At 41.0% G+C, this 23,117-nt stretch overlaps 1 protein-coding gene across 1 annotated transcript in view; it reads left to right on the forward strand.

Moving 5' to 3' along the window:
- Nucleotides 1–3,493: 3,493 nt before the first annotated feature.
- GADL1 (glutamate decarboxylase like 1) overlaps nucleotides 3,494–23,117 on the forward strand; it is a 170,211-nt gene continuing 150,587 nt past the window's right edge. Inside the window, exon 1 of the mRNA XM_058729645.1 lies at nucleotides 3,494–3,699. Within this exon, the coding sequence (XP_058585628.1) occupies nucleotides 3,663–3,699 (37 nt within the window). The 5' untranslated portion in view covers nucleotides 3,494–3,662. The remainder of the gene's footprint in view (nucleotides 3,700–23,117) is intronic.

The following is a 23,117-nucleotide window of genomic DNA, read 5'->3' on the forward strand; positions in this document are numbered from 1 at the left end:
CTTCCCAAGACCCAGTGAGGCGGATGTTTCCTTACAATGCCAAATCCAGATGAAATCAAACATGGAAGTTTTCCTACGTATTGCAGAAAGGAAGAGCTTTTGGAATCCACAGATTTGAATCCCAGCTCTGTTGCTTACTAACTGTGTAGCCTTAGACAAGTAACTAATTTTAAATTTATAAAATGGAAGTAGTAATAATTGCTTCTCCGGATTACATGTCAAGTACTCAGCACAGCTTGCTTCAATGGGACACTGGAGTTGGTATTTATCCTTTTTTTTTTTTTTTTTTTTTTTGGCTCTCCTGCATCTATCCCTCCTTCCTATGTGTGTGGGGGTCCCTTTGTTGAGTATGGTAACAATTGGGGCACCTGGGGAAGCCGAAGAGAGAAGATTGACCCAGTTGACTGCTGGAAATTTTCTTATTGGAATAGATCCTCAGAATGTTCTTTCTTCTCTTCCATGTCCTATCCAGCAAAAGGCATGCCTTTCACCTTCAGTTAATTTGGTCCAGTGGCCAACTCTGCATGGAAGAGATATTTCTTTTTCTTTTCTCTGAATGTAAATTTCTAATTCCTTGGAGGATTCCTGGGGGAATCTGTTGTTGAGATGAAATCAGTTTCCAGTAAAGTGTTTGTAATATAGTAGTTGCTCAATAAAAGCTGAATGGGTCTGTGAATTGATGAATGCTTTTCTCACAGCCAGTGTGCCTGGGACATTGATTCCCAAGGTCTTTCTTAAGAGCCATTTTTATGTCCTGCCTTGTTATGGAAAGTAGAAGCTTCTTTGTGAAGGAATTATGACTGGCTAAGTGCAGTCTTTTTCCTACAACACCAACTGCCCTATCTTTTTACCCTCTAAGGGCCAATTTTTTTCTGAAATGTTTTGGTGAAGAGCTCTTATTACAGATCATGGCAAGTGTTTTTGCTAACCAGGGGAATCCAGTGTAGAAATTGGGCACAGGCTCTGTAATCATAGAAACTACATTCCAATCATGATTCTGAAACTCTTCACTTCTGTGTTTGCAGGCAAGTTACTGAAGCTGAGCCTTTACTTGCCCATCTGTAAAAAGGGGACAATGATAATTTCTGTTCTTATAAGGATTATAGGAGGGAATGTATGAAAAGCATTTAGCAGAGTGCCTAGTTCATAGTACATGTTTAAAGATGATAGCAACCGATATTAGTGAAAAGGGTCACTTCTGGTTGGAAACATTTATTTTGGAGAGAGCAAGAGAGACAGAGCACCGGTGGGGAAGGGGCAGAGAGAGAGACACACACAGAATCCAAAGCAGGCTCCAGGCTCTGAGCTGTCAGCACAGGCCCAACACGGGGCTCAAACTCAAAACTGTGAGATCATGACCTGAACCAAAGTCAGAGGCTTAACCAACTGAGCCACCCGGGAACCCTTGGCTGGAAACTTTTAATCCTTCAAGGAGAAGTAGCTATCTTCTCGGAGGTGGCTTCTTGATGCCCTGTATCTTTCATAGAACATAAAATATTTAAGAAAGGTTAGCTGGTTCTAAGCCTGTCTTACCTGCACTAAAGTATTCTGAGGGCAAGATTTTTCCTTAAGTTACTAGTAACTGGTACAGGGAGAAGTACCCAGTACTTGAAGAATAAAAGCACAAAAGAATATGACACAATGCCTTCGTTTAAGATTCAATAGGACCATCTACAAGCCAGGAAGAGAGCTCTCACCAGAAATTAATCCACCGGCACCTTGATCTTGGGTTTCCCAGACTATAGACTGAGAAAATAAATCTCTGTTGTGTCAGTCAAATGAATGAGTGAATGAATGAATGAATGAATGAATAAATAAGTAAATAAATGAGAGCACTGATATAAGCCAGTAAGAGGTAAGCTCAAAGAGCAGTTTCTGGTTTTCAGTCTAAGCATTCTGAATGGTATATTTGCTGGTGGGGGAGAGGGAGAGGAGGGTGAGGGAGGGCTTCTTGCCCAGGTGTGTAAATTGACGTTTCTGCAATCCACTGAGGCCCAGCTGGTCCCGGTTTGTCTCGTACAGAGAGACGTATAGTTTAGCAGTGGCTGACACTGGTCACTGATCCGAGCTGGAGTACACAAGGTTCGCTTATTACAATGCTAAAAACAAAAAGAAAATTCGCCAGAGCGTAAATACACGTCCTTCGGTATTTTTTAAGTTTATTTGTATTATGAGAGAGAGATAGAGAGGAAGAGAGAGAATCCCAAGCAGGTTGTGCAGACAGTGCAGAGCCCGATGTGGGATCAAACTCACAAACTGTGAGATCATGACCCGAGCCGAAGTCAACAGTCCAATGCTCAACCGGCTGAGCCACCCGAGTGCCCAATGTCCTTCACTGGTTTTTGAATCAAGCTACCAAAGGTTAATTGCTGAAGTTCTTATTTATGTTTCCATCACTAGATCTCAGTCCTTTTTCTGCTGAAACTGGATACAAGACAGTAGACGGAGGAGAGGGTCTCAGGAACTTGATAAAATTTGTCTGCATTGTCTTAGTATTTCTAATGAGTCTAGTTGTAGGTATATTAGGAATAACCACTTCTTACTTGAGAGCAAAGATCTGCCCTGTCTTCACTGATAGGGACTTAAACTCTTGCTAGCCTGGAAAGAATTTACCTGCTAAGGGTGGATACGAGGCTCTGTGCAAAAATAAACCAGGACTTTTTTTTTTTTAAGCCCGTTGAAATATCTAGATAACAAATGCAATTCCCTAATGTAGTTGTCATAAATATGCTTTGAAATGGCATTAACTGATTTTGCTCCTATCCTATCAACAGCCTAAGTTAAAAGCTCCTGAGGGAATTTAACTTTAACCATAAAGCTTGTTAGAAGGATGACAAAAAAGCCGCATCCACTGATTAAATTTAAATTTACAATAGGAACATGGCCGCAACCCAACTTCATGGCCTGGCTGAAAGAACCAGAGTGTTGAGAAAATTGCAGCCTCAAGACCAAACAAATACCAGGCCTTTCTAATTCACCACCTCCTTTGGCTCACTAGCCCTTGGCCTTTCCCTTCTCCAAACTGGAATTTTGCAGAGGCAAGAGAGGCTGAAATCCGATAGGGGAAAAGGGATTCGCTTGTAGAACTCTGAAATGTCAAGGCAGTACTGAATGAATGGGTAGCAGACGGAGCTCACGGCAGCGGCCCTAAAATAGGTTCCCTGAGCTGGTGGCCTGGAGCAGGCCACATATTTAGCTGAGGGCTTCTGGGGCCAGATCGGACGCTGTGAGGTGGTTACTCCCAAACGCCGGCCTCTGGAAAAGTCACAAGCCAAGGCTCACTCACCTGCCTTGCCTAGGAGAGCTGCTCTCTGCCTATTTCTTCCCAGGCAAATCACCCACATTCCTGCACGCTGTTCCCCACCCCTTCCCAGCGAGGGCAGAGGGACCCCCGGCAAGGGTCAAGTCGTTGGCATGCAGCCAGCCGCCCACCAAGTATTAATAGAGAGCCTTGGGCTGCAGGAGCCTGGCACTGGGGCCTCGGGTTGCAAAGTGAAAGGAGCGCCAGGAGTGTGTCCTCATCTCTCCCTCCGCCCTGGCGCGCGCCCAGCTGCCGCCGGGTGCACCTGCGGGGCCCCAAGGGGGGCGCTGCCTCAGCAACTGCGGCCGCTGCCTAGACTGCGGGAGCCGCGCGGGGGACAACCCGGAGTCGGGGAGCAGCGATGAGCAGCGACTCGGACCGCGAGTGTCCGCTGGACGGTAACGACTGGCCTCCGCGTGGCTGCGATTTTAGCCCCTAACCGCTTCCCTCGCGGGCTTTTATCTCTGGGATGCTGGGTGACCTGGGGATTGAGGAGGAGGGGTTATTTCTCTGTAAGGCGGCTGGGCTGGGTAGGAAGTCCCCATCTTCATGGATTTTTTTGCATCCTTTTCTGTACCTTTCAGGGTTAATTTTAGAATTTAAACAAGTTAACTTTTATACAGCGCAGAGGACTGCGCTCGCAACATAATGGGCACCGTGCAGGTTTGTGAAATGAAATGCATGTCGGGGTTTCACTGCTTGGCGCGCTGCTGCGGGGATCCTTAGACCCCGTGAACGTCCCTTTCCTGAAGAAAGATGATTTTGCTTCCACTTGGGACGTGCACAGCATCACCCCCGCCCTCCCACCTCCACCCTGCTACTCTTAGCAACTGGCCTGAAAAGAGGCTGCCTTGATCTTACAGAGAGAGTGATGCCCTGATGCACTCGGGCTGGGAGCCTGCGGGTGGGGGACTGGACGTTAGTTGTTTAGGGAAGGTGTTGGGCCGCAGAATTCCCCAAACTGATTTTATAACGCGGATGCCATTTAGTTCTACTGTAAAATAATGGTTGCTGGCTTTTGCGAGGGAGGGGTCCTAGACTGCTTTGAACGTGCGATGAAATATTCCGAACCCGTCTCCCGTGAGGTTTCACCCATCTGTACACATTTGGATGTTTGCTAAAGATTTCAGGGTAGACTCCTTACCTACCTCCGTGAACCCCCCCCCCCCCCAAAAGATTCCCTGCTTTGAAAGGTCATTCCTATTGTTATTCAGGCATTTTCACTAACTAGTTAGTTGCTGACCTTTTAGGAGGAGCGCTCCTCCAGGAATAACTCCCCTTTGCATCAGTATCCTTTCGGGTTGTACCGAACGAGGCTTAATGAAGCTGTGTTAAGTTGAAGCTCTCTGGGGGCTTGGGCACAACAGGTGCGTCAGGTACCCCGGCTTGGGGTCCCTGCGGATCATTTTCAGGGTGGGGAGTTTTGCACAGTATTTGGCAAGACAAGAGCCATTGGACGACAAGAAATCTTCTTCGTTCATTCCTTTTATTGTCCCTAAAAATTTCCCAGCATAACTGTCTTGATCCTATTCAAACAAAAACCATTTTTTTTTTAAAGTTGCATTGTTATTGTGTTTCATTATATGGTATGAAGAAACTAGTGCTATTGGGGCGCCTGGGTGGCGCAGTCGGTGAAGCGTCCGACTTCAGCCAGGTCACGATCTCGCGGTCCGTGAGTTCGAGCCCCGCGTCAGGCTCTGGGCTGATGGCTCGGAGCCTGGAGCCTGTTTCCGATTCTGTGTCTCCCTCTCTCTCTGCCCCTCCCCCGTTCATGCTCTGTCTCTCTCTGTCCCAAAAATAAATAAAAAATGTTGAAAAAAAAATTAAAAAAAAAAAAAAGAAACTAGTGCTATCAACTTCTGGAGCTTTTTGCAAAATTACTATTTTTGTGTTTCTAGGGTCAGCACACTCTGTAATTGAAGACATCTAGCTATTGGAGAACTGATTGAAAACTATAAAGTAGATTGTTGATCAGAAAAAAAAAAAATTCCCAGTTATATGGCGGGCTTCTTCATGTGAGGCAAGGATAAGCCGGATAATTGTATGGGACAGCCTTAGCCCTGCACTGTTTTGTTTGTCTGGTTTTCTGTTTTTAATCGTAATTCTTTCAAAGCCATACGCCCTTTAGAAGTCTGATAGGAACTTAAAAAAAAAAAAAAGTATCTATTCTTCCTAAATTAAAGATGTGTCCTTGTAATTGGGCATGTCTTGTGATGACTTCAATAATTAGCCATGTTTGAATAGTGAAGTGTGAAGTTTAACCTGACATTTGAATTCCGGAGAATGCCAGAAGGCCCAGGCTGTGCGTCGGGTCATCTTGGAACAGGTGATAAGGCGACAGCATGTCTAATAGCAACCAATTGTGCCAAAAGTTGCCTATGACATCCTTAAAAAAAGCACAGGATATATATGTCAAACTTAGTAAATTTCTAAGTATGTGTGACAAGATCGTGTAAGGTGACATTTGATGAGTATGTTAAATGATACGCCTTGTGTTAAACCCTCTTGTTGGCTATCTGTTACAGCCCTATACATTATGGAAGAACATCACAGGGAATCCTGTTACAGATAAAGAATTCCTCATGCTTAAATACGGTTTATGATCTTGCCATAGCACATCCAATTAATTATATGATATTGAAATTTTAATTCCATTAACAATTAAGAATTCTTTGGACTCACATAATATTCCTCCCCCCAACCCGTGGTTTGAAATAATAACACAAACCTTCCACATAAATCGCCCTGCAAACTCATCCTTTTTTTTTTTATTCAGCTTTGCTTCTTGTTGAAACACTCTTAAAATGGAAGCGAATTTCAAGTTTTAATGGGGAGGGGTAGATATTTTTTTCTCTTGAAAAGCTGACCTTTAAATACTGTTGTAAGTCTGGTATGTTGTAATAAGATTGAAACCGTGATATCCAGGAACAAAATTTTTCTGTAATTTGTCTGGTGCCCTCTTTAAAACTCAAAGATAATGACAAAAGATACTGATTTCCCGCCGTGTTGTCATGTTGAATACACTGCTTTGTTGCAAATCATAGTTAAGCTAACTTTTGATCTCCCCTCTGCCCTTGGCTTCCCCTGCTTTGTTATATAAAGACGTTATGACAGTTTATGAATACCTAATTTGTAAGTGTCCCCTAATTGTTTTGCATAAGCATTTGAGGTGCTTTCAAGTGCGTGAAAGTTGAGTGTCTTTTGTTTATCTTTTTCTTTTCAGAGTTAGGTCCGGGAACAAGAACCTTTGTAAAGAGGGATAGCCGCCCCCTCCCCCCCCCTCCGCCTCTCCCCGCCATTTAAAAAGTCACCGCTCTTTGGGAAAGGAAGAATGAATGAGTAACCTTTAACCTGATATATTTATATACTTTGCAAAAACTATAATGTTGCTTCCACACTATCCCGGGGAACAGGATGCTATTGTTTTGTTTTTCATGTCTCACTGCTGCTTTAGTTTTCTGAGAAGTGGGATCCTGGGCCTCTTTTTTTCCAGGAGCACCACGTTTCTCTTCCAAGTGGGCAAACTCCTCTTTGGTCTTGAAGGGAATCTTGACCTTACTTTTGAGATTTTCCCTTGCAGGCGTTCTGGTAACCTTGCTGAGTATCCCTGTGACCCCATCCTCTCCCTGCTTTCCAGCCCTGACATACTTCTCCTCTAGAAGTCTAAATCTCTTGATTCCAGTCTAAATCAGTATCTTTTGGTACACCTGTTCCATAGTGCAGAGGGTGGTAGGATGGAAATGGAAATGGGAAAATGCCTCAAAGAAAATAATATCTCAAAAGTGAAACCCACATTAAATTTATGCACAACACGCATGGATTCTGGCACAGTCCCTTTTTCTCCTCTCCCCACTTTCCTTTCACCTTGAGCTTCTCATGATCATGGAGAGACGGGATCTCCATGGTGTTTGGTTCTGTGCCCATTAAACTTCTTTTTGGATTATGAGGGACTGAGTATGTAAAACATCTATTATTTTGTCCTCTTGCAATCACCACACAGGTGAAGACATAAAATTTTGCCATCCCCTGGGGAGCACATGTCCTATGTGCTCCCTTTTAACCACAGCCCCTCCCCTCCCCTATAAGTAACTACTACCCTGACTTGGGTAGTAATTACTTTCTTGCACTTTTTATAGTTTAACCATCTAATTATGCATTCCTCGACATAACAATTTAGTCTTACCCATTAAGAAAACCTGTGATACGTCTTTTAATTTATAGATTCACCCTCCTGTCCTTTTCCATTCTTATAGTTTATCTGTTAAAAAGCCTGGGTTATTGGCCTATAGACTTTTCCACAGTCTGGATTTTGCTGCTTTTGTGCTGGTGGTTCAGTGTTTTCCTTGAAGATCACTTTATTTTGAGCACTATTTTATACCACCCAGCCCTTCCTCCTTCTACATCTTCTGGGTTAAATTACACTTCTTAGTTTAATCTTTGACTTCTAGAAAGAGCCATGATGTCATTTTATCTACTAGGCTTTTTATTAGTAGGCAATAAAAGATTTTATTGAGCTTCTATTATGCGGCCCTCATTTCTTACATTAATTTCATAACTAATTTCAGTAAGTTGATTGAAAATTGATGCTCTCATTAACTAATTATTTCAAGCACTAGTAATTTGGGAGCATTATGGGCAGTCTCACAAACATATATGTATATATATGTATGTGTATATTATATATATATTTTAATGTTTATTTATTTTTGAGAGAGAGAGAGAGAGACAGAGCGTGAGAGAAGGAGGGGCAGAGAGAGAGGAAGACACAGAATTTGAAGCAGACTCCAGCTTCTGAGCCGTCAGCACAGAGCCCAATGCGAAGCTCAAACTCATGAGCCTTGAGATCATGACCTGAGCCGAAGTCGAACGCTTAACTGATTGAGCCACCAGACACCCCACAAACTTTTATATTTTAAGCCCTTTTTTGATCTGTTTTCAGAATTTTTCACATTTCTTCTATGTTATTTTTGGTTTCATAAGTAATATTCAGGTAATTATTTCTTCTTCCTACCATTAGTAAGAGTAAAATGTTGGAGTGTTTTCCACGTTTGGCAATAGGGTTTAGTTTGAAAAAATGTTTATGTTGGGTTGCTTAAATCGTAGTAGACTGCAGGATAGTTTGTACAGCAAGAACACATTTTGTTGAAAAATAATAATTCATTTATACATATGAAACCGTAGCTGAAAGAACTTACACTTGGGGATTAAAAGTAGTTGTATACAAGGGGCACCTGGGTGGCTCAGTCGGTTGAGCCACTGACTCTTGATTTCTGCTCAGGTCATGATCCCAGAGTCATGAGATCAAGCCCCATGTGGGGCTCCATGCTGAGTGTGGAGCCTGCTTTAGATTCTCTCTTTCTCTCCCTCTAGCCCTCTACCCTACTTTCTCTCTCCCTCTCTCTAAAATATAAAATAAAATAAAATAAAACAAAACAAAATAAAATAAAATAAAATAAAATAAAAACAATAGTTGTATACAATTGGGCAGGTAATGAATTTTTCCTTAGGTTCTTCTGCTTGTCTGTATTTTCTGAAGAGCATCTTCATTGCTTCTGACAGACAAAAAGAAAAAAAATAATTTGATAGGGAAGTGGGCTGGGAATGGGGTTTTTGTTTTGCTTACATGTTTTTCTCATTCATTTTAGGCCAGGCTTTCCAGTTGTATTTGTCTGGTTTGCTTTTTATTTTCTTACACAAGCATGATTGTCATTTCTATTTTTCAAACAAATCCTTATATTGGAATCTAAATGTGTTCTTATTAATCCCAAGTTACTGAATATTCAAGTTGTTTCAACTTTTTTTTTTTATCACATATATAATAGAAGAGAAATAATTGGCCGAAAATTAAGTAAAAATATAGAAGCAAAAGAAAAAAGAAAGGGAACTCTACAAATCTACCAAAGGATTAACAATGTTTTAAGGCATAATATAGAGTTGAAAATTTGCATAGAAATGCATCAGGATTAGCAATTCTTGAAAATCCAATGGTCAGAAATACTTATTATTATTTTTTTTTTTTACAAATCGTCATCCTGACTAATTTGCACTTGGTTATGGCAGTGATGGGGAAGGACAGGGTTTGAGCTTTGCTTTTTATAGACCAAAACTTAGTTTCTGACTCTAATAACAGTGAGGCCCCTTTCAGGGCAACTTAATTTATAGATTCCCCAGTACAATGGAGATGTTAACAAATAACATTACTAACCTCATGGGGTTTTGTGAGAATGTACGTAAAGTACCTGGCATGTTTAAGATTAGTATGTCCTGTCTTCCTCCCTCATTAAACGTTTACCATATTGAAATGTATGGATAAATATGCCTGGAATTCTATGGGGAGTATGTTTTAAAATAAGATATAGCTTAGATAGAACCTTCAAAGCAAATAACAAATGCACTGTAGTATAAAGAAAGAAGACCATAATCTTTATCACTCCTAACAGAGTAATTGAAAAAGGGACAGTGGTGTGTATATATATATATATATATATAATTTATTATATTATAATAATTATAATTATATATATATAATTTTTTAAAGGTTTATTTTTGAGAGAGAGAGAGTGTGTGTGTGCATGCAAGTGGGGGAGGGACAGAGAGAGAGAGGGATCTAAAGGAGGAAGCTCTGCTGTGACAGTGTAGAGCCTGATTTGAGACTCTAACTCACAAACTCTGATATGACCTGAGCCAAAGTCAGCTCAGCCAACTGAGCCATCCAAGCTCCCAGGACAGTGATTTTTTAAATAGTCTTCCTGGGGTGCCTGGGTGGCTCAGTCGGTTAAGTGGCCGACTTCGGCTCAGGTCACGATCTCGAGGTCTGTGAGTTCGAGCCCCGCATCGGGCTCTGGGGTGATGGCTCAGAGCCTGGAGCCTGCTTCCGATTCTGTGTCTCCCTCTCTCTCTGCCCCTCCCCCGTTCATGCTCTGTCTCTCTCTCTGTCTCAAAAATAAATAAAACATTAAAAAAAGAAATTAAAAAAATAAAAACTAAATAAAAAAAAATAGTCTTCCTACTCAGAACTGAAACAGCAGAGATAGAGAATACAATAGAAAAATATGGGAGACAGATTTTTGTTTTTTGTGTTTTTTTTTTTGCCACTGATTACATTATGATCATTGAGCTCAACATTTTCCTGGGTCTGTGCAAGGACAGAGCCTTTGGTGGATTTAGGGAACTAAAGTCGGTTGGCTTCCATTGCCATCACTGCTGTAAGGGCCATCCCTTCAACAGAAGTTGCATATTTGAACATGAAATGAATCAGAGACCTCCAATGTGGGTTTTCACCTGATACTCCTATTATGAACAATATATCACAAAATTCTCATGCAATGGAGTTATACAGAGCAGGTTTTTTCCCTGCCTTAGCTGAGCTTCATTTTAAGTCCTGCATATGGTTTACATACTTAAAGTTGTCTTGTCTATGGCCTCTGTGGTTGGGGCCCTTTGAGCTGGGGATAAATCCCAACAAGTGTTGGTCCCAACTCAAGAGGGCACCATGGAATGCATCTTTGCTGTTCTCTTTTTGTTTCTTATTGTTGGTGGAATGGTTAAATTTTGTAGACTAAGACTTGAAAACATGTGGATTTGGGTGAGCAAATAGGATATTTTGAGTTGAAGGATTTAGATCAATGGGATATCAGCTGTCTATTTTACAGGTGGTGGTCTCACTGATAATCTCTTTAAAAGGCATACACTTGAAATTTGTATTAAAAGAAACTTTTAAGATTTACAATAGCATCAAAAAGAATACATAAAGATAAACCTAACCAGGGAGGTAAAAAGCTTCTACACTGAAAACTGCAAACATTACTGAAAGAAATTAAAGATGACACAGATAAATGAAAAGACATACCGTATTCCTTGATATGGTTAAGATGTCTATACTATCCAAAGTGAACTACAGATTCAAAACAATGCTCATCAAAATTCCAAGAATATTTTCTGCAGAAACAAACAAACAAAATCTTAAAATTCATATAGAATCTCAAGGGACCCTAAATAGCCAACACAATTTTGAAAAGTAGCAACCCGAGAGGACTCACACTTCCTGATTTCAAAACATATTGCAAAGTCATACTAATTGAAACAGTGTGGTACTTACATAAAGAAGGATAGATAGACCAATGGATTAGAATACAGAGCCACGAGATAAGCCCCTATGTATGTGGTCAAATGATTTGCAACAAGGGTGACAAGACCACTCAATGGGGAAAGGACAATGTCTTCAACAAATGGTGTTGAGAAAACTATATATCCACATGCAAAAGAATAAGGTTGGATCCTTACTTTATACACTACACAAAATTGACTGAAAAATGGATTGAAAGCCTGAACTGAAGACCCAAAACTACAAAATTCCTAGGAGAAAACATAGGAGAAATCCTTACAATGTTTGATTTGGCAATGGTTTCCTGGATATGACACAAAAAGCAGAGGCAACAAAAGCAAAACTAGACAAGTGAGACTCCATTAATCTAAAATACCTTTGTGCATCAGAGGACACAAACAACAGAATGGAAAAACAACCTGTGAAATGGGAGAAAATATTTGCAGATCCTGTATCTGATAAGGAGTTAATATATAGACTATATAAAGAACTCCTACAACTCAATTACAAAAAATCAAATAAGTCAGGTAAAACTTAGGCCAAAGACTTGAACAAATATTTCTTCAGAGATGACACACAAATGACCAAAAAGTCTATGAAAAGATGCTCGGCATCATGAATCATCGGAGACATGCAAACCAAAACCACAATGAGTGATCACCCACACTCACTGGGATGACTACTATTAGAAAATAAAAATAAAATAGAAAATAACAAGTGTTGGAAGGATGCAGAGAAATTGGAACTCTTGTAGGCTATTGGCAGGATTGTGGAATGGGGCCACTGGTATGAAAAAGAGTAGAGAGGTTCCTCAACAAAGTAAAAATAGAACTATTATGTTATCCAGAATTCCTATTTCTGGATCAATATGCAAAAGAACTGAAAACACGGTCTTAAAAAGATACTTGTGCACCTGCATTCACAGCAGCACTGTTCACAATAGCCAAGAGGTGCAAGCAACCCAAATGTCCATCAATGGATGAGTAGACAGACAAAATGTAGTTTATACATACAATACAATATTATTCAGACTTAAAAAGGATAGAAATACCATCACTGGCTACCACATGGATGCACCTTGAGGACATGGTGTTAAATGAAATAAGCCAGACATAAAATTTTATGATCAGACAAATGCTGTATGATCTCACTTAAATGAGGTAATGAAAGTAATCAAATTCATAAAACATAAAGTAGAATGGTGGTTACCAAGGGGTGGGGGAATCCAGGGAGAAGGAAAAGTCTTTACTTGTTATACAGTTTCAGTTTTGCAAGATGAAAAAGTTCTGGAGATCTGTTTCACAACCATATGAATACAGTATACTTCAACAGAGTGAGTTGCACACTTAAAAATAGTTAAAATGGTAAATTTTAGCTTATGTGCTTTTTACCACAATAAAAAAAAAGAACACCTAATTTAAAAGCAAAGGAAGCAGGCTTTTAAGAATAGAAAAATTTGTGAAATAATTTTAAAACTTACTTGCCTCCCTCAACAGATTTAACCGTCTTTTGTGTATATTGGCATTGCCATTGGGAGGCCAGAATCATATAGCATTTCTAAGAGTTGAGATGTATCCGCTATATTTGTCCCTTCATTGAATGATGGGCAGATTGCTGTTTTTGAATTCTTGTAACTTTTATAGTTTGTCTCCTTCATCATGATCTCCCATGAGTGTCAGAGAAAGAATAATTTCTTTCTTCTCATAAATCCTAGTAGCATCGTTAACCGCCACTTGCCACATTTCCTCCAATTTATTGCTTCCGACAACTTTGGCTATTGTCCCATATTCCTGGTTTTCTAGCCCACGAAAGGTTGGTATCGCACCCGATGTAAGGTTGATTGCCTCCGGATGAAATGTGAATAGGTTTATATAAGAGGAGGTCTAAGTATCTACTACACTAACATTTTTCTACTTATTTATTTTGCACTCCTTTGTATTTTTGTGTGCGTTCTGGATATTTGATGTTGCCAGATAAGATGCTTCCTAATAGAGTGTATATAGGTGAAAACGTATTTTTATGTACACATATGCATGCATAATTATAGTTCATGTCATGATTTGGAGAAACCAATAACGTTTTATTGCTCAAGAGATACACATGTAAACAGATTTGGCAAGTAAGTCCCGGCTTAAAGGAAAATTATAGCTTTCTACTCACTGAACTGTACTGGGAGTATGATAGATCCCTCACCCTTCTGGAGGGGACAATGCCTGCATATGCTCTCCTAGCTTGCTCTGTTTCTATCGCTTACATAGGCAGTGCTACTAAGAAGTCCATAGCAGAGCCTACAGAAGGGTGCACTCTTCTACGCTGCCCATGATTTTTTAAAAGCTTTATCGAGGTATGGTTTACATATCATAAAATTCACCTGTTTGAATGTGCAGTTCAATTTTTAGCAAATTTACAGAGTTGTGCAACGCTCAGCACAGTCCAATTTTAGAGCATCCCCATGCATATGATATTTCAAAAAAACATTATCATGCTTCTCTTTCCTGCTGTTTCTGAGTACCTGCTCTTCTCTGCAAATAGCTGTCTGCTTAAGAGGGAGTATGATCCTTACAGGTAGAATGCAAAGAGAAAGATAATTACTATTTAGATTCCAGTGGCCAAAATAAGAGTTTCAAAGGAAAACAATAGTTTTACAACTCAGGCTATTGTCTTGATATAGGGCTCCCTAAATTCCTTTATTTCCCCTTTAACATGACCTACTAGGCTTGAAGACAAAATCGTGGAGGTATCGTACAGAGAAGATACCTTTGTGTACCTTTAAAGCTAAGATCAAAAAGGGAATATTTAAAGTAAGAAAAGTCAGTGTAGAATCTCCACTCCTGATATGAGGTGATAATGGGGAGGGAAAAAGAGATTGAAGCAAGGGAGGCAAATGTTGAAAGACACAGCATCTATTCCTTATTACTTGGGATCAAAGCCAAGGAGCAGGGAGGGGCGTAGATCATTTATATGGTAGGTTTATGGAAACACGGCCAACAACAGAAATCTTTACCAACTTCTCTTGGGGAGGGCTGCCTTGCAATCTCTTCAACGCAAAAGGGATAGCTCACTGAAATTGGACAAGGAGGGAGAGGCTTGATTTAGCCTTTGAAGGGGTGGAGGTAACTCAGAAAGACCCTCTTGTCCTCAGAGGAAGGTAGTTGAATCAAGGACCCTTGATCCTCCCAAGGGTCCCTCTCTGATGAAGATGAAATCATAGGACGATCTCTGTTGGGGAGGTTATGGAGGATGTGGCATAAATCCAGAGGGTCTATACCATCGACAGCCAAGGCGAGGTGACCTTAGTCATGGAGCACCTCCCCTATCTAACCAACGGGGAGAGAGAGAGAGAGAGAGAGAGAGAGAGAGAGACACCATGAATATGCCTCAGCCGTGACTGCCAGGTGAGAAAGGGTGTAGAAACTAAGATTTCCCAGAGACAAGGGTGCTAGTGGACACTATACTGATCCAAGGCCCCTACCGGTCTTCCTCCATCTTGAAGTTGGATAACTTGCTTTTCTGCTTATGTGCCTACAAGCCATCATGAAGAGCATTAGGAGAAGGGGAAATGGAGATCTAAGAGATGGAGCATTTTTACACAGTAAAACTGAGCATTGTCTAAAGAGACTGTTTAACTTATCACATATGACCAAATTTTAACCAGACTGGGCTAAATAAGGTACATTTTGTTACCTCTTTTTGGCAATGGGGACTCAGGGGGAAGACAAAATTAATTAGAGACCAAAATATATTTATATTTTCTCCGTATACCTGTGTGTCATAAACAACCTTGAAACAAATGAAATTGGCTGCTTCAGCCACTGCCATTGACACCAGCCCCGTCTTTGTGGAGTGCAGTTGCCAAGGGTGAACATGCACAAAGCTGGGCCTCAGGTCTGCTGATGGAGCTCCCGTGGTAAGTGAGGCTTAGCGGAAAAGTCCTCCATTTTTTTTAAGAGGGAAAAACAATGGGTATCCAATGTCAGTCAAGTCACATTGTAATTCAAAGCTGAAGTATCACTTCATTCGTTCATTCATTCATGCCTACAACTCATAAAAGCAAAATAATAAAGAGGGACTTTTGCCAGGAAACAGCTTTGCTGAGCCTCAAGTGGTCCCCGTGGCCCTAAAGACCACATTCTTCATCATTTCCTCCAGTGAGCCGCCATCATGGGGTCCTGACACGTTTTAGGAATTCACAGTAGTGCAGATCATTGATGAAGACTCTTAGCAATTCTGGAATGTGATTTGTGTTCATTATGTGAATGGGATTTTAACTGAAAAATGAGCTTTCGCCATAGAATCACGGACAGTTAGAGTGGCCAGGCATCTTGTAGAGGGTCATTTAACTGACGGCATCATTTAACCAGAGAGTAAAGTACTATTTGCCGTCAAAGAACTATGTAGGGCTAGAGTCGGGGCTGGGCTTTCCCACCCCAAGTTCTATAATGTTCTGTCCGTGCATATTGTCAGAGCAGATAATTAAAAGTAAGAAATCAACCCTGTAAAATACAGATTAAATCACCGTTAAATTTTATGTTAGTTTCCACCAGCATCTGAAGTACAGTGCTAAGAATTTCAGCATTCAGGAGCTTCTTAATGGGAAATATTATAGAGCAGCTATCTAAATATTCAAATCTGTTTTGATGATTAAGCTGCAGCATTGGCAAATTTTTAAATTTCTACACTCCAATTTTGCCTGTTAAATATATTGCTAAGTCCTTTTGTTTGAGTTTCTTGCTGATAAGACTATTCCCAGTTCAGCACTCTGGATATTGTGTTGTTTGATCTCCTAATGCTTTGCATTGACTTTCAAAATCAATAGAGACTTAGTTGGTATTTTATGACATATCTTATCTGTTCTTTCAAATGCTATGTGGGCCAAAAAATATATCCAGGGAACATATTTTCTTCATATGCACTTTCATCATGGTATATTCTGTTATGCCATCAGCTCAGTTTTGTTTCAGTACCTAATTTGTATGAAGCAATGATAGAGAAGAAAGAAAATCCATAAAAAATTGAATTTCCTGATACTTGTTGGTGGCCTTATTTTTCAAGTTGATGGCACAACAAAAGAGAATTTCAGAAAGTAATTGTGGAACATACGTATGATGACAGTTTTGTCCAGAAGTGTTCAATACAATATGTCAGTTTAGCAGTTAATTGTTCTTTTATTGTTTCACGTGTATTCATCCAGTCTCCCTGGTGAGAGAGGCAGCGTGGTTTAGTGAAAAGAGAGGAGACATTGCAATCAATCATAGTTTGAATATCAGCTCTGCTATTTACTATACCAGCTATGTGACCTCCCCAAAGTTAATGAACTTCTCTGATCCTCATTTTCATATTTGTACAGTTGGGAATGATACTTGCCACACAAGATGTCATAAAGAGTTGCGTAAACATGTGTTAATGTCCAGTGCGGTGTCTGTCTGGTCCACGGGCGTTCAAAACATGGTAATCATTTGTCTTGATTTGAGTTTTTCAGAAGCAGACCTAAGTCAAGGGTAAAAGATCAAGTAGTTACTTTGGAAGGTGGTTTCAGAGCTAGCCAACAGAGAATACACGATAAAGCAAAGTAGCCCTGTGCGTAATTGAAGCTTAATTCTACTGGGGAACTCGGGGTGTTAGTGAAGAATACACACCTCAGAGTCATCCCCTATGAAAGACAAACGAGCTGGATATTTAGACATTAATTTCTATTGGTGATTGGTGGGAGATGCTGAGGTATGGGTATTCGTTTTTCAGAACTTCAGGCTTGCCACATAAGTGGGCAGAGAAGGTTTTGCCAAGATAGAAAGGCTGCAGGCAAAGGGATAAAGACAGTTGACTTGGAAGGGATTGCTTGAGCACAGGTCCGCCCCTGAAGAGCCACTCTACTCCATTTTTGTTAACTATCACAACATTTCCTTAGTGAAGAATTTTGTTTTCCTAGTTCCCTATCGTTGGTATGCTGAAACCACTTCCTACCAGCTCGTGAGAGTGCTAAATATTCAGAAATGTTGTAAGTGAATTATCAGATTGTCAGTATCTTGAGATTAGCCTGACGGGAGTCTTTACACCAGAAAGCTAGGCAAGTGCTGTCAGTCAGGGCCTTTTTCTTCAGAAAACAGTTTACTGGCGCACCCCTGTCCCCGTCCCTCTTCTCCCGGTGGATGGAGGAGTTATGTGCAGAGGCTCAGGAGTCACACCTGAGTTCAAGTCTGAGCTCTGAAACCTTTTGGCTGTGTAGCTATGGGCAAGTTACCCAACTTCTGTGATCCTCAGCGTCTTTGCCTATAAAACAGCATGTGTGTAACTTGTATGGGTAGGGTGAAGATGAGGCACAATAACATATTGTGTGTAAGGAGTACTCTGGCATAACGTGCTTATTATCGAAATTAAACCTTACCCAATTATGGGAGAGGCTGAGGAAGAAAAATTCCGTGAAGAGGCAAGAGGGTTTCTCTGGAAATCAGATAAAAGTCACGTCACTAATCAGCCCCCCTGAAGTACTGGCAAGAGAGGGCAAGTTAGAGCTTACAGAGGATCCTGGGAACGCAGCTGGGTACAGTTGCCAAAGTGTGACTGTGCACAGAGCTGGAGAAAGAAAGCTGTTTCTCTGTGTAGCTTCCATCCCTGAGAATCAAGAAGCAAGCATTCAGATGAGAAGAGAAGAGACAAGGACAAGCCAATATGTGCTGGGATGTCGGCAACCACTCACCACGGTATCTGACATCAAAGACTGTCCGAGAGGCCGGGCCACCGCTTCTCTTCTGTCTGAGCACAGATCCAAGAGCCGTAGAGAATAATGGACTAGGAGACCACCCCAGCGGGCACAATCGGACCCCCGTGCAACAGGCGCAATATGTCCCTGGCTAGATTTCAGAACTGCTGTGGACCAGTGGCTGGCTCTGTGCCTTCCGTTCTTTCCTGGGAGTGTCTATGGTGGTAATCGTATTCTTGCTATTTTATGTTGAGTGTGGTGTCTGAGACTCTGTGTGTTTAGTTTATGGGTCCCTGAACCAAGAGCAGCTGCAACTGAATAGCCTTTTATGTTTGTAGACTTGACACAAATCAGAAGCGATCCTGGACTACAAGCGTGTTTCTATAATAGGACAAGATTTGGGCAGGTTTGGGGATGGGAACAAGTGTATTTTGTGGGTGGAAGGAGTATGAATAATTTTTGGTAAGAGGATAGACTCTAGTAGATTGAAAAAAAAATGGCTTCACATTCCTTTATTCCTTCCTAGTATTCGTATCACTTTGCAATGTGACATTGCCTTCTGTCGTCAAGAGGTGAGCTTTTTTTCTGTATCTTTGAATCCGCTTGTTCTGGTGACTTGCTTTGATCAACACAGTGTGGCAGAGGTGATGTTGTGTGACATACAGTCCAAGGCCTCAAGAGGCTTTGTAGCTTTTGCTTTCACCATCTTCAAACCTACTGTCACCTTGTGAGGAATATCAGTCTAATCTCTTTGAAAATGAAAGCCTGGGGCGCCTGGGTGGTGCAGTCGGTTAAGCGTCCGACTTCAGCCAGGTCACGATCTTGCGGTCTGTGAGTTCGAGCCCCGCGTCGGGCTCTGGGCTGATGGCTCGGAGCCTGGAGCCTGTTTCCGATTCTGTGTCTCCCTCTTTCTCTGCCCCTCCCCCGTTCATGCTCTGTCTCTCTCTGTCCCAAAAATAAATAAAAAACGTTGAAAAAAAATTTTTTTTTTAAAAATAAAAAAAATAAAATAAAAAAATAAAAAAATAAAAAAAAAGAAAATGAAAGCCTATGTCGAGAGAGAGGTCCAGCTATCCTAGGCTTTCCAGATGGGCTCAACTCCCAGCCAATGCACAAGCTGATCCAGTTGTGTGAGTAAGCCCAGGCAAGACCAGCAGAATCACCCAGACAAGCCACACGGCATTGCGAGAAACAATACATCATTGTTGTTTTAAACTTCTAAGTCTTGGGGTATTTGTTACACAACTGTAGATAACTGATACCTCCTCCCAATAAATTATTTTTGTGTGTCACTTAACCAGAGTGAGTTTTAGTTGTTTGTATCTTCACAGGGTTGCTGTGTGGGATAAATATGCTATTATTTGTAAAGGGCTTAACCCAAACCTGGCACGTAGGAAGTGCTAGATAAATGGCAGCTACTATTCTATGAAATAAGCTCCAGATGTTTATGAGAGGTGAAGTATGGACAGCCCTTACAGGCTCTGGTAGACCTATAGAAGGAGGTACATGACCATGAAACAATACGTGTGCCCCTAAATCTCAATTTTCTCAAAGTCAAAATGAGGATATTTGCTAAATGATCTATAAGTGATGGTCAGGCTCTAAGATCCCATGTTCCTATGCAAGATTGGCCCCAAACCCACTTTGGCACATACTCTGGATGGACCCAAATTCAAGCCTCACTGGGTCTCAGCTGTGGACGCACCCATGCCAACGTCTCTCTGATCTGTTATGCAGTGTTCTACGGGCGCTTCGTTTGTCAACATCAGAGCAGCGATGAGATGTGTGGGCATCCCCCTGGGCAGCCATGTTTGCCACTTCAGGGGCACCATCTACAATGTAGTTTATGTGACTGTGGTGGCTCCCAAGAAGGTTAAATTTTTTGGAATATTTTCTCCGATTTTATATGGGGTAAGGCTGATTCTGTGTAGCATAAAGGATGAGAAGGAAGGTGCTGGGGGCAGCCTCACCTTCTTTTCTACTTCACTGAGCAGTTCATCTCTGTCCCTATGTTTGCATACTCTGCTCGGCAATGTGTTCGCCCTGCAAGGGCCAGAGTCCTCCCTCCTTAGGAGGCAGTTTAGATCATCTGATTTTCCTTAAAGATGCTTCTTGGAAAGGTCTTACTGCCATTCCAACAGCTTCGTGGTATGTTCCTTCCCATCACTTGTAATAGCCTCCATAAAGGAGTTTTGCTAAGTACAGCTTTCTGCATTTGAGTTTGGCCTCATGTGAATGTCACAGCATGTGTGTTGAGGTGCTAAGGAGCTGAGAGTTAACTGTCTCTGCTCATCTAGAAGATGATCTGCCAAAGGCCTAGGCTAGAAGGCAGAACCCTGGGCGCAGATGAGCTTCACATCGGAGTTAATCAACAGATCATGCAAACGAGGCACCCATTTATAGCATTTATTTAAATTTTCATTTAAATTGCTGGTTAAATGGAATACATTTAAAATTCTGAAGTCAACACTTGAGCAAATTGGTTTTAAAACTATATATTAAATTGCCGCACATTGCAATTTAATGCATAGTTCCAAGATAATTGCTTATTGCTTTAGGAGTACGAAATATATGTCCCAATTGTTTAGTGTGGCTGATGAGACACAAGAAGCAGTATCTTCTCGTTTGCCTTTTCTTAAGAAAAAGAAAGGTAGAGTGTGGTAATTATCAACATTATGTCGGACTGAACTCAGGGTATCTGGCTTTGAATTCTGCCTCTCCCACTTATTAGCTGTCTGATTTGGGCAGTCCTCTTAATTCCCTCTGGCCTCAGTTACTCTATCTGTGAAATGGAGTTAATAAAGATATTTTCATCATAGGCTTATTGGGAGGATTACATGAAGTGATCTGTACAAGGTGCCTGGCTCAGTACCTGATCCGTTATAAATATCCGGTGAATCTTAACTCCTGGTTTTTTTTTTTTTTAAATAAGGGCCATTATATTTTTATTTCCTGTGTGGCATCTACCACTAGAAAAGATAAATCACACAGGTGGCATCATCTGTGGCTTGCGTTATATTTCTTTTTGGCAGTATCGTTCTGAACTCTGCAAAGACAGTACTCTACTTGTTGACCTCAATCATCCAGACTTGTTCTTGAGAGGAATATTTTTAAAAAGAGAAAGAAAACCCCACCATGTGTGCTTTCTGACAGTATCTGGGTGATCCCTAAATTTTGGAGAAAAAGATAAAAAGAGATGAGGAATTCTGAGGGTCCGTAGAGTATACTAAGGTGCGTCTAATTGGATTTAACTTTCCTTACTTGGAAATGGCTACAGAAACCAAATTATTCAGAGTAGGAGTTATGGTTCTCTGGTGTCACAGAAAACAGCATGAGTCTAGATCACTTTTAGGGGGAATTCAGTGGAAGGATCTTGGAATTCACTGATTTGGAGAGAGAGGTAAATAATTAGACCTTTGAAAAGATAGGAGCCCAGACAACTCTGGAGATTGGAAATACTTGGTACCTGGAGATACCCACCAAAGAGCATAACCTTAATTGACAATCATGCCAAGACTGTGTCTGGGGGTGGGTGAGAGGGTCGTTCCAGTTGGGATGCTGGTTAAGCCCCAGATGCCCTAAGCAAACAAGGAAACTAAAAATGGGCATTCTTGCTACTTAGCCTTATGTCAACAAGGCTAATTTACAGCCACAGCAGTGAGTTAAATCTCAGGTTTCACAAGTATGTGTAGACAAGAAGCAACATGGAGAGTCAAGGAGGACAAAGAGCCAAAATGGCACAGGGTGAAAAATGACTACGAGGGTGGCAGTGGCTAATGAAGGAGAGGGACACACAGTGAGTAGTGTTCCTAGTGTACATATTGCACCTTGGTCCCAGAGTTCCCACTGAGCCAGATGAAAGCGTCTCTTCCATAGCCAAGTTCTCCAGTCTGGGGCTGGAGGATGGGGCTGAAATGTACTATGTGGATATAATAGATTCAATTTTCTCATAGAGCCTGACTACCTTCAAATCCTTGCAAGCTGAAATTGTACCCATCAGAAAAGTTCATAAGGCTTAGAGGTGGGATGGTGGGTGGCTGTGGGTGGTTTTAAGAGCTGCTTATCAATATGACAAGCTTGTCACATATAGCTTGTCAAGTAATGTTTACTCAAGCGATAGAAATAAATGACTCTGGAAGACCCACTCTCTTGGACATCTCAGAAGGTTACCTAATTCCTGGCCTCATGTCCAGTGAGAAAGGAAGGCATTTTTGAAATTAAAGTAAATTATCAATAGCCATTATCAAAAAAATGGGTATAGAGATCATATACCTCAACATCATACAAGCCATAAATGACAAGCCCACAGCTAATATCATCCTCAATGGTAAAAAGCTGAAAGTCTTTCTCCTAAGATCAGGAACAAGACAAGGATGCCCACTCTCACTGCTCTTAGTCAACATAGTATTGGAAATCCTAGCCAGGCCAATTAGGCAAGAAGAAGAAATTAAGGCATCCAAATTGAAACAGAAGTCAAACTGTCACTATTTACAAATGACATGATATTATAAATAGAAAACCCTAAGGGCTCCATCAAAAAATTGAGTTGTTAGAACAAATCAACAAATTTAGTAAAGTTGTAGGATACAAAATCAATACATAAAAATCTGCTGCATTTCTATACACTAATAATGTCCTCTCAGGAAGAGAAACAAAATAATTCTATTTGTTTTTATTTTGTTTAAAAAATTTTTTAATGTTTATTTTTGAGAGACAGAGACAGAGTGTGAGTGGGGGAGGGGCATAGAGAGAGAGAAAGACACAGAATCTGAAGAGGCTCCAGGCTCTGAGCTGTCAGCACAGAGCCCGATGCCAGGCTCGAACTCACAAGCCATGAGATCATGACCTGAGCCGAAGTCGGACATTTAACCGACTGAGCCACCCAGGCGCCCCCAAAACAATTCTGTTTGTAATTTCATCAAAAAGAATTAAAAACCAGGGATAAATTCAATCAAGCAGATGAACGACATATACATTGAAAACTACAAGACATGAAGGCAAGAAATTGAAGAAGA

This window comes from Neofelis nebulosa, chromosome 5 (genome assembly GCF_028018385.1).
Source record: "Neofelis nebulosa isolate mNeoNeb1 chromosome 5, mNeoNeb1.pri, whole genome shotgun sequence".
Classification (NCBI taxonomy): Eukaryota; Metazoa; Chordata; class Mammalia; order Carnivora; family Felidae; genus Neofelis; species Neofelis nebulosa.